The sequence below is a fragment of the Haliotis rufescens genome, unplaced genomic scaffold, assembly GCF_023055435.1.
Source record: "Haliotis rufescens isolate VD_foot unplaced genomic scaffold, xgHalRufe1.0.p SCAF_7, whole genome shotgun sequence".
Lineage (NCBI taxonomy): Eukaryota > Metazoa > Mollusca > Gastropoda > Lepetellida > Haliotidae > Haliotis > Haliotis rufescens.
In genome coordinates this window covers 10,703,995-10,715,980 of record NW_025964361.1, presented here as the reverse complement: position 1 = coordinate 10,715,980, position 11,986 = coordinate 10,703,995, and the positions used below count along the sequence as shown (strand labels likewise).

Here is an 11,986-nt window from a genome sequence, read left to right as displayed (position 1 = left end):
GGGGTACAAGTCGACTACACAGTGTCTCCTCAGTCAGGTGTGCAGAACGCAGTGTGACGTGACTGGCAGCGCATTCATCAGTCGTGCAAGAGGCATAATGATACTTGGAAAACACACAAAGGTTATACAAATGTGTTTACATGGTTGACAAAAAAGAAAATGTCTGCGGTCTGTTAGGTATAATCAAATGTCCTCTTCAAAGGCGAAACCGGGATTTAGATATACATGTATACACATGCACAAAAGTTAAGCCCCACCATATTTATAGTCTCTTGATGTCACGTGTGGGAATCAGAAATACGAAATATGATGATGTATGACTGAATTAGGCTTTCATAGTTTCATGAACCCAAATTTGTCCAGATACCACAAGGAAAGCGTGCTTTACGTGTTGCTGTAGTTCCCCTACCCTATAAATAGTAGAATTCAAGTTTCAGACACGTGGTTGCATTTTGCTCCTGTGTGAGATTCCCCTTCCAATAGAGGTTGAAAATCAGCCATGGTGAGGAGAAAGTTAACGAACGCTGAAAGATGGCAAGTGATAGGCATGAAAAATGCTGGCATGTCATGCAGGGCCATTGCAAGACAAATGGGTCGTCATCACAGTGTTATCACTCGTTTGAGTGTCAAACATGGTCAAACCAATGATGTCAATGACAGGCATAGGTCTGGTAGGCCAAGAAAGACCTCTAACAGAGAGGATAGACGTCTTTTCAGGATAGTCAGACGAAATCCATTTGCCACTTCAACAGATTTAAGACTGCAGTGGATTACCCATCAGAGACTCTCGACGATGACCGTAAGGCGTCGCCTCAGAGCGGCTGGTTATAACGCCAGAAGACCAGTAAAACGTCCTCAACTGACTGAGAGGCACATGCGGAATCGTCTGATATGGTGTCGTGCCCGTAGTCGATGGAACTTGGCCAACTGGAGAAGGCTCCATTGGTCTGACGAGTGTCGAATGCTGCTACGAACTGTTGATGGTCGAATACGTGTTTGGAGGCAACGTACATGTAACACTCGTTTTGCACCAAGGAACATCCAGAAGACCTTAGCATTTGGCGGGGCGTCTGTCATGATATGGGGTTGTATTTCCTTCGGCTGCAAACTTCCGCTGGTGACAATTCGTGGAAACCTGAATGGCCAACAATACCAGGATGCCGTTCTTCGTCCAGTGGTAGTCCCTCATTTTTACAACCATCCTCTTCAGACAAGACCTGTTTACATGGACGACAATGCTAGACTACACAGATCTCGGGCAGTTTTGGCTTATATGCGTGAGGAAGCTATTGCCACTCTTCCTTGGCCGGCCTGTAGTCCGGATCTTAATCCGATTGAGCATCTCTGGGACATTCTTGGCCGGAAAATCAGACATCGTGATCCCCCAGTTCAAAATCTCGCTGGACTTGAAGCCGCACTTCATGAAGAATGGATTCGTTTGCCCCAGAGAAGCATGCGACGACTTGTAATGAGTATGAGGCGTAGGGTTGAAACTGTGGTCAATGTCCGTGGATCATACACTTTACTGACGTTTCTGTCTTGCAATAGACTCTGCACTCCCTAGGGTGTCTATGTGACACCTGATATGGTCTGCTGATATGACAGTTACTTGACAAAAAAAGTTTTTCAATGTTTTCTGATCCTTCAATTTCTGGTCTTCGGTAAAATTCCATTCTGCTCATATTCGTTTGGATCACAAGATAAACTTGCTTTGGGACAACTTTTGCATCACACGAGGTTTACATATACGGCTTATAACAATCGTAGATCTCGTTATAATAGTCATCATTAAGTGCCAAATGTAACAGCTCACAAATATGGTTGGTGGCGCTTAACTTTTGTGCATGTGTATATATAGAGGTTGTATTGCTATATGAAATAGCAAATTGTAAATTATTAAAATCGTATCCTGAGTGCTTTGGTGTGCAGGTGTACATATAGGTGTTCCTAAGGTTGACAACATGACAAAATATGTTCTGTCTATTGGTTTTAAGTGAGTGACATGCTTATCACTTAGTAATAGGAGTTTTTTTATGCCTGGCTGGTGTCTCTTATCTCGACAGGTAGTACCTTAACCTTGTACCAAATACAAAGACAAATGGCTTTATTCCAGATGAAGTAGTGTGATTTTTTTCATATGGACCCTTAAAGACTGTCATGTGGAAAGGGTACACTTTCATTCAAAGTTTTGTTAGGGTTGCATCTGCACACCGAAAGACTTTTATATCAATGGCCATTCTGCCACAGCTTTTCTTAACTCCGTGTGAAACGAGGAAAGCATTTGTATCCTGTGTAATTGACATAGAAGGCTTCGCACATCAACCCATTGGCGTTGCGTGGTGTTGTGTCTGTAATCCTTTTAGACCAACTTGAGCCCCCGAATCCGTGCTTTCTTAAGTGATTCATTCGCTGTAAACCTATGCTATCTCACCACGCGTCCCTCTGCCTCCTCCCCTCGAATAATTCGAGCAGACAGTGCAGTAATGGCGCTGTTTCGTTCTTTTGTCCTTCATTTTCCAAAAATTCTCCGGAAGTAAACGTCAAGCGCGTGATAGAGCCGTTCTATCGCTGTTTTCGAAAGAGTTCGAAAGGGGGGATAATATATCAGGGGGAGATAAGAACTTATTGGAAAGGATTATAATTGCGCTGTGTTGTAGAGAATCGAAAAACGTTCAAAGCGCCTATAAAATATACAATGCGATCGTGTTCTCCTTTCAAAGTAAAAAATGTATGTTTTGAAGCAGTGACCGAGAAAGTATGTATACGTCAATCACAGCGTATGGGCTTTCCCATTCACTCAGACAATATATGACGTGATGCTAAACTTAGAATACCATAACAAAGGGGCCTTTCGTCTATAACTACTGCCACCTCAACTGTCTATTATTAAAAAAGAAAATGCCAATCTATTTTTGTCAACACGTATGCTACCCGTCACCCAATACTAGTTAAGTAAGCCATTCAAAAGAGAGAGTTGCGTTAAACAGGTGAAAAACAGCCCTATTAACGGCCGGACATGCACCCACAGAGGAGGCTCACGTAAAGCTAGGCTGATACATGTTATACAGGTATTTATATACTTTCACGCAGCTATCCTATTCTGCCTTAGGATTATGACATAGTAGCCACTGTAGCACATATTACTGGTTGAGGGCCAAACTCAACAGGAGAAAGCCTTTAGTCCCGGCCAATCATCATAATCAACATAAAAGTTGTATCAAACTTGATAAACGTTGAAAGTAGATGCAGTATGAAACGTTTTCACAACTTGAGAAGAAAATGGATACACATCTTTTAAATACTCAGCATTATCCTTTTCTTGTTATTATGACGCTGATAATGTAATAAGTCATCTTTACTATTTCTACGTTCTGCTTGAATCTAGGTCCTCGTCTTGCTTCAAGAACGATGTTGAAAGTATTTACGGTGTTGTTGTGTGCCAGCACAGCTTTCTGCACAGCCGTCAACCACGACTACTTCCGGTGCCACATTGACCTCTGTAAACGAACAGAACAATACTGTGTGGAGGAGAGACAAAAATGTTACCACTGCGCAGACGTGGCTCATTTGTGTAATACCACGGAACTCTCGCGAGACTGTGACAGCTATTGCTACCGTAAGTACACACATTTATCAATGGATAACTTAAAACCCGTCACAGTCACGAATTCCACGGCATTATGTAAGGACATATCGTTGTGTTCCAAATGAATTACAAGTATGCGTGGATCGATGCTCATCTTATCAATCACTGGATTGTCTGGTTCAGACTCGATTATTTACAGACCGCCGTCATATAGCTGGAATATTGCTAAGTGGGGCGTCACAAAACAACAACAACAACAACAAAAATGATCGTTTTTAAATCGTTAGTAGATCGTTCGATTCCTTTCATAACGGCATTTTAAAAAGATCAATCTCTAGTTCTAACAACTTATTATGTACGACAGCTGTCTAACGAGAGGCAATTCGCTGTGAAGAGACGCCTCACTTAGTCGTGCCCTGTTTGTCAGCAACATGACTGCGAGTTCCATCACTTGAAGTGACAAACGTTTACACTTCACTTTCGCAACCCCATCCCCTACCCCCGTCCACACACAAATGATAAGCTTACCCGCCGTGATATAACTGACATAACGTTTAAAGCGAGGTAACACCCAACTCATTGCTAAACAGTTATAGTCTGTAATTCAATTATTACGAGGCATGTCAACCTTACAGATCCTCACCTGAGACCTGAACTAGACACTGTCTCCTGGAAATGTGCATCCACCCATGAAGCAAAGGTTCTCTTTAAATGTTAACGGTATTCCGGACATACAACTGTATGGTCTTATTGCAGGGGTTCAGCTACAGAATGTGATGGAACTTGAAGCCAATAGAAGCGCGCAGTTGGCAGACACGCAGATAGACCTTCAGCAGGAACAACAGAGAAACAACGACCTGGAACTTACAGTCAGACAGCTGGAGAGTAACGTCAGCAGACTTACAACAGTAAAGGAACACCTAGCTGTTAAAGTAACCGAAACTGAAAAACAGAAGACCGAATTTAAACGTGAGTTGGCATATTGCGATTAATTAGTATAAGTAATATTGGTATATATTATTCGTTTTATATTTCACTCTACTTAGATGAGATATTCTGGTCATCTGCGCCTGAGGAAATAACGTTTAACATCAATACTCGAGCCTATGGAAGCGTATTAGTGCCACAGTCTAAAAACGATTTACCATCAACGTAGATAATACTTTCGTCTCCGTAGATGATACCTTCATCTACGTAGATAATGCTTGCATCTACGTTAATGATACTTTCATCTACGTAGATGATACTTTAATCCCCGTAGATGATACTTTCATCTACGTAGATGATACTTTAATCCCCGTATATGATACTTTCATCTACGTAGATGATACTTTAATCCCCGTATATGATATTATAATCGTACGTATAATGTCGATTCCTCGAGAAAATATTGATACCTAGATGAAAGAATCATCTACGTAGATTTAAGTATCTATCATCTACGTGTCATCTACGTAGATGATATATTTGTTTAGACTGTGACACTAATACGCGTCTATACGAGTCTAACTGGTTAACCAAAGGTTCAAATCTCAATAACTCTCTATGATTACAACAATTGATTTGAACAATTCAAATTTCATTCAATTAAGCGTGGTTGCATCTACAGGTAAACAAGCATAATACATAATATGATATGGTATTATAAATTCTAAACGTACATCTTTGATGCACACGTTCTTGACATTCATCTGATACCTGCTTGTTACAGAGGTTGTGAAGCAACTGTGGCAGATGAAGATCAACTTCTTCATTGCATGCATAGTGGGCGTAGTTCTCATGTTCACCGTCATCCTTCTGGCTGGAGCTCTTTCTTGTCTCTATTGTCGGGGGAAACGCCATTCACACTCAGTCCGTTTATCTCAATCTGGTAGGACTTCTGACCTTGTTTGGAATTTTGTTTAATGAAATGATATTGAAAGTTTGATTTTAAAGAATATAAAAAATACTAATCTATAAATACCCAGAACTGATCTCTTGTCTGCATTTTTACTTAAAGAAATGTTTGCCACAGATGTGAATAATTGGCTTCTATTGTTGTTTCTAGTATAATTATTATAATAATATGCAGTCTCTGACATCCCATAACCTTTAACATCCACACAGAAAAAATGCATAAAAAAGAAAAATGTGGAACATCGTTTCCAAAACGTCTGAATGCACTCGGAACACATCAGTGACAAGGAAAACAATGCTTCAAATTATTTTACTTTATTTCAATCTAAAATGTAAATTCGAAGCAGGGGCTGTTTCTAGTCTACTTGTTATATATAATATTTTATTTATTTATTTTATTTTATATATATTTATTTAAAAAGAGGGTTTTATATGATTAGATAAAGACAAACGGGATAATGAGAACAAAATTATTTCGACATGAGCAGAGCCGAAGGTGTGTTATGAAACACGGAATATTCCAGAAGTAAAACATCATGCTCAGTGGGTCATAAAACGTGACTACAATAAAAAAGTATATATTTTAAATTTCATAAAAAACACCTACATATTGTGTCAAATCTTGTAAGCATGATGTGTAGCTGGACATGTGACTATATACAGACATGTGACTATATACAGACATGTGACTATATAAAGACATGTGACTATATACAGACATGTGACTATATAAAGACATGTGACTATATAAAGACATGTGACTATATACAGACATGTGACTATATACAGACATGTGACTATATAAAGACATGTGACTATATACAGACATGTGACTATATAAAGACATGTGACTATATACAGACATGTGACTATATACAGACATGTGACTATATACAGACATGTGACTATATAAAGACATGTGACTATATACAGACATGTGACTATATAAAGACATGTGACTATATACAGACATGTGACTATATACAGACATGTGACTATATACAGACATGTGACTATATACAGACATGTGACTATATAAAGACATGTGACTATATACAGACATGTGACTATATACAGACATGTGACTATATAAAGACATGTGACTATATACAGACATGTGACTATATACAGACATGTGACTATATAAAGACATGTGACTATATACAGACATGTGACTATATACAGACATGTGACTATATAAAGACATGTGACTATATAAAGACATGTGACTATATAAAGACATGTGACTATATACAGACATGTGACTATATACAGACATGTGACTATATAAAGACATGTGACTATATACAGACATGTGACTATATACAGACATGTGACTATATAAAGACATGTGACTATATACAGACATGTGACTATATAAAGACATGTGACTATATACAGACATGTGACTATATAAAGACATGTGACTATATACAGACATGTGACTATATACAGACATGTGACTATATACAGACATGTGACTATATAAAGACATGTGACTATATACAGACATGTGACTATATACAGACATGTGACTATATACAGACATGTGACTATATAAAGACATGTGACTATATAAAGACATGTGACTATATAAAGACATGTGACTATATACAGACATGTGACTATATACAGACATGTGACTATATAAAGACATGTGACTATATACAGACATGTGACTATATACAGACATGTGACTATATACAGACATGTGACTATATAAAGACATGTGACTATATAAAGACATGTGACTATATACAGACATGTGACTATATAAAGACATGTGACTATATACAGACATGTGACTATATACAGACATGTGACTATATAAAGACATGTGACTATATAAAGACATGTGACTATATAAAGACATGTGACTATATACAGACATGTGACTATATACAGACATGTGACTATATACAGACATGTGACTATATAAAGACATGTGACTATATAAAGACATGTGACTATATACAGACATGTGACTATATAAAGACATGTGACTATATACAGACATGTGACTATATAAAGACATGTGACTATATAAAGACATGTGACTATATAAAGACATGTGACTATATAAAGACATGTGACTATATACAGACATGTGACTATATACAGACATGTGACTATATACAGACATGTGACTATATAAAGACATGTGACTATATACAGACATGTGACTATATAAAGACATGTGACTATATACAGACATGTGACTATATACAGACATGTGACTATATACAGACATGTGACTATATACAGACATGTGACTATATAAAGACATGTGACTATATACAGACATGTGACTATATACAGACATGTGACTATATAAAGACATGTGACTATATACAGACATGTGACTATATACAGACATGTGACTATATAAAGACATGTGACTATATACAGACATGTGACTATATACAGACATGTGACTATATAAAGACATGTGACTATATAAAGACATGTGACTATATAAAGACATGTGACTATATACAGACATGTGACTATATACAGACATGTGACTATATAAAGACATGTGACTATATACAGACATGTGACTATATACAGACATGTGACTATATAAAGACATGTGACTATATACAGACATGTGACTATATAAAGACATGTGACTATATACAGACATGTGACTATATAAAGACATGTGACTATATACAGACATGTGACTATATACAGACATGTGACTATATACAGACATGTGACTATATAAAGACATGTGACTATATACAGACATGTGACTATATACAGACATGTGACTATATACAGACATGTGACTATATAAAGACATGTGACTATATAAAGACATGTGACTATATAAAGACATGTGACTATATACAGACATGTGACTATATACAGACATGTGACTATATAAAGACATGTGACTATATACAGACATGTGACTATATACAGACATGTGACTATATACAGACATGTGACTATATAAAGACATGTGACTATATAAAGACATGTGACTATATACAGACATGTGACTATATAAAGACATGTGACTATATACAGACATGTGACTATATACAGACATGTGACTATATAAAGACATGTGACTATATAAAGACATGTGACTATATAAAGACATGTGACTATATACAGACATGTGACTATATACAGACATGTGACTATATACAGACATGTGACTATATAAAGACATGTGACTATATAAAGACATGTGACTATATACAGACATGTGACTATATAAAGACATGTGACTATATACAGACATGTGACTATATAAAGACATGTGACTATATACAGACATGTGACTATATAAAGACATGTGACTATAGCTTGGACCGCCTCCGTAGTATAGTGGATAGAGCGTCTGCCTGGAGAGCAGAAGGTCGATACTCATGATGTCAATAACTGGATTGTCTGGTCCAGACACAGTATGTACAGACCGCCGTCATATAGCTGGAATATTGCTGCGTGTCGCGCCAGACCAAAAGACATAAAGACATGGTACTTGTTGTTATACTGCCTGGCGCTCGGCATTAAGGGGCTAAAACAAGGGCTGGAGGGCTCGGAATTAGTATAATGTGTCTGAGTCGGGTATGCATGTTAAACTGTGGCACAAGCAGCCACACACAAAGGGACACATAGTCACACACACACACACACACACACACACACACACACACACACACACACACACACACACACACACACACACACACACACACACACACACACGATCATGCACGTCGTCACGAAGTGCCAAAATTATACGTTTTTCACCTCCCATACATGTACACATAAAAATAACATGTCCTCATATTTACAGAGGAATGTCCAGGTGTTAGCAGTTCCGATCAACTCCCTCTGTTGAACAGATGCACAAACTTCCCCACAGCCTCTCCTGGTCTTACCATCAATGGTGATGTCACTGTTTCAAGACTAGAGGTTCAGTCTCCTGATGACAAAAACATCATCAGCGACATGAACAGCACTCTACCACCGGCATACCAATCCCGCCTGGAAGAGAAGAAAAACAGTACGGACATAATTGTCCCAGATCCCTGCGAGAAATACGATATCAATAAATGTGAAACTGAAAGAACACCCTCAGTTCTGAAAAATATTCAACCCACAGATAGCTATGAAAGTATCAAAGACACTGAGCCAAAGAATATTCAGATCATCGATAGCACTGATCCTAAATGAGGGCATTTGTATTCTGTATCAGAGGTCTTAGAGTGTTTCTTGAAATTGTGAATTTGTTAACACCATGGGGATGTCATTGCCAATTGTTTGAAGGTGAGAGAGATGAGAGATTTACACTGAGGATGTTTGATTATTGAACAGACATTTCTTGAGTTTGGATTAATGGTGCTTTGAACACAATGTCCACCATACCGCGTCAAATGTGGGTAGAAAGTCAATAGTTAAGCCGTTCTTGGACGTGTTCCGTTGAAAAGTAGGACGAACACGGGCATGATGCCGAGAGACCTTTGAGAGCTCTTGGGTTAACAGTGTTTCAGATATTTACGATGTTTCAGATTATTGTGAGAGGACGAAGACCACTTTGGTCGAACCCGTGAGCACGGGTATGGTACCAACAAACCAGGCACCAAATCTTGGTGAATCTGGGATTCGTACCCCAACAACGCCGGTACCTCGTAGGTGCAAACACAAAATACGGTGTACTCATGTTGGCCTGGTCTTTTGTGCGCCGAGTGATTCATTTATTTATGTATTTTCTTGTACCGTGGCTATTATTTGTGAAAAATAATGGCAACCAATTCCATATCTTTTGTATGAATATATAAATGGGAATGTGTGTATGCTATTTATGATATAATGTACATGTACATATGTAGCAATTGTTTTATATTTGTATGTTTATTTGTTGTGATTTCCGGAGCCAAAGTAACAATTTGCGGATATTTGGATTTTCAATGTCAATTAGAAGATGTCATGATGCTTATCACAGTGTTTTGATTGTGTCGAGGTGACCCATTCCGTACAATCATGCAAAATCTTATATATCTTATATAAAATATAACTATGTACGACTACACACACGAACTTGGGCACTTGACCAATCAGAGACCTGCATGGGGTGTGATGCACAATGCCGTACGTTCCTGCAGTGCTTGTGACGTTCGTGTTCATCTTCTTCATCTCCTCTGCACCTTCTGGAACCTGTGGCTATTGTTACTTTCGTTATCACCCAATAGCTTGTCGATAATCCCTTAAATCCAGCAACACGTTGTTGCCTTGGACAGTCATTTCCTATGGGTCTCGGACAATTGTCACCCGGACAGTTGCCGCCCAGACAATTGCCACCGGACAATTGCCACCTAGTGAATTTTCTACAACCAGTTGGACTATTCCCACCCAAATATATTTTTTTTATTAAATGGAAGGTCTTGCTGATGTTCACAGTGAGATGAACAACCACATGTTCTTGAAAGTAAGATGTAAACAGTTTTCATGTTTTCTTTGTAAAACCTTTGTGTTTTGTTCGTTACATATTACTTGGTACTGTTTTCTTCTGTGCTTATCAGTTTAATAATGCTCAGTCATTATAATAATAGTTAGATTAACGCCGCTTCCACGTTATGCTTCGACTCAAGGCTTCTGCATTTTTTGGAAAATAAAATGATAAAAATAGGTTCTTGGCTCTATGTAATATTGTTTCTAGACATAAACTATTGTTCTTGTGAAAAGAAGAGCCGATCCATTTTTTATACATCTGATTCAGGACAACCGTATTTTCTATAAGAAAACCTTTTTGCGACAAAGGTCCAAGACTGATTGACTCTTTAACTTCGACCATAAATATTTAGTTCACAAAGGAGAACCAGACGCTAAAATTGAATAACATCCAATATTATCACTAACATCCAATATTATATATTACGGATCTCATCTGCAATGTAAGTACAGGTTCGAGGGGAAATACAGCAGTGGAACATTAGTGACGTCGTATGAGCCGTATGATGACTTTCGTCATACGATGGTGATCTGTAAGATGAGTGACGTCATACGATGGTGATCTGTAAGATGAGTGACGTCATACGATGGTGAGCTGTTTCATGAGTGACGTCATATGATGGTGATCTGTAAGATGAGTGCGTCATATGATGGTGATCTGTAAGATGAGTGACGTCATATGATGGTGATCTGTAAGATGAGTGACGTCATATGATGGTGATCTGTATCATGAGTGACGTCATATGATGGTGATCTGTATGACGAGTGACGTCATATGATAGTGATCTGTATGATGACTTTCGTCATACGATGGTGATCTGTAAGATGAGTGCCGTCATATGATGGCGATCTGTATGACGAGTGACGTCATATGATAGTGATCTGTAGGATGACTTTCGTCATACGATGGTGATCTGTAAGATGAGTGACGTCATATGATGGCGATCTGTATGACGAGTGACGTCATATGATAGTGATCTGTAGGATGACTTTCGTCATACGATGGTGATCTGTAAGGTGAGTGACGTCATA

The 11,986-nt window shown here is 38.3% G+C and overlaps 1 protein-coding gene across 1 annotated transcript; it reads left to right on the top strand.

The window, feature by feature from the left end:
* The first annotated feature begins 2,931 nt into the window (after nucleotides 1–2,931).
* On the top strand, nucleotides 2,932–11,132 carry LOC124114666. Its single transcript, XM_046475347.2, has 5 exons — nucleotides 2,932–3,068; nucleotides 3,386–3,616; nucleotides 4,343–4,555; nucleotides 5,298–5,456; nucleotides 9,300–11,132. The coding sequence occupies exons 2-5, from the start codon at nucleotides 3,409–3,411 to the stop codon at nucleotides 9,677–9,679; spliced, it is 960 nt and encodes a 319-aa protein (XP_046331303.2). The 5' UTR covers nucleotides 2,932–3,068; nucleotides 3,386–3,408; the 3' UTR covers nucleotides 9,680–11,132.
* The last annotated feature ends 854 nt before the right edge of the window (nucleotides 11,133–11,986 follow it).

Bases quoted from the DNA above. Each gene is read 5' to 3' on its own strand.
- LOC124114666 (XM_046475347.2), top strand. From the start codon at position 3,409: ATGTTGAAAGTATTTACGGTGTTGTTGTGTGCCAGCACAGCTTTCTGC. The intron at 3,617-4,342 runs GTAAGTACACAC...GTCTTATTGCAG, and splicing joins CTGTGACAGCTATTGCTACC to GGGTTCAGCTACAGAATGTG. The intron at 4,556-5,297 runs GTGAGTTGGCAT...TGCTTGTTACAG, and splicing joins ACAGAAGACCGAATTTAAAC to AGGTTGTGAAGCAACTGTGG.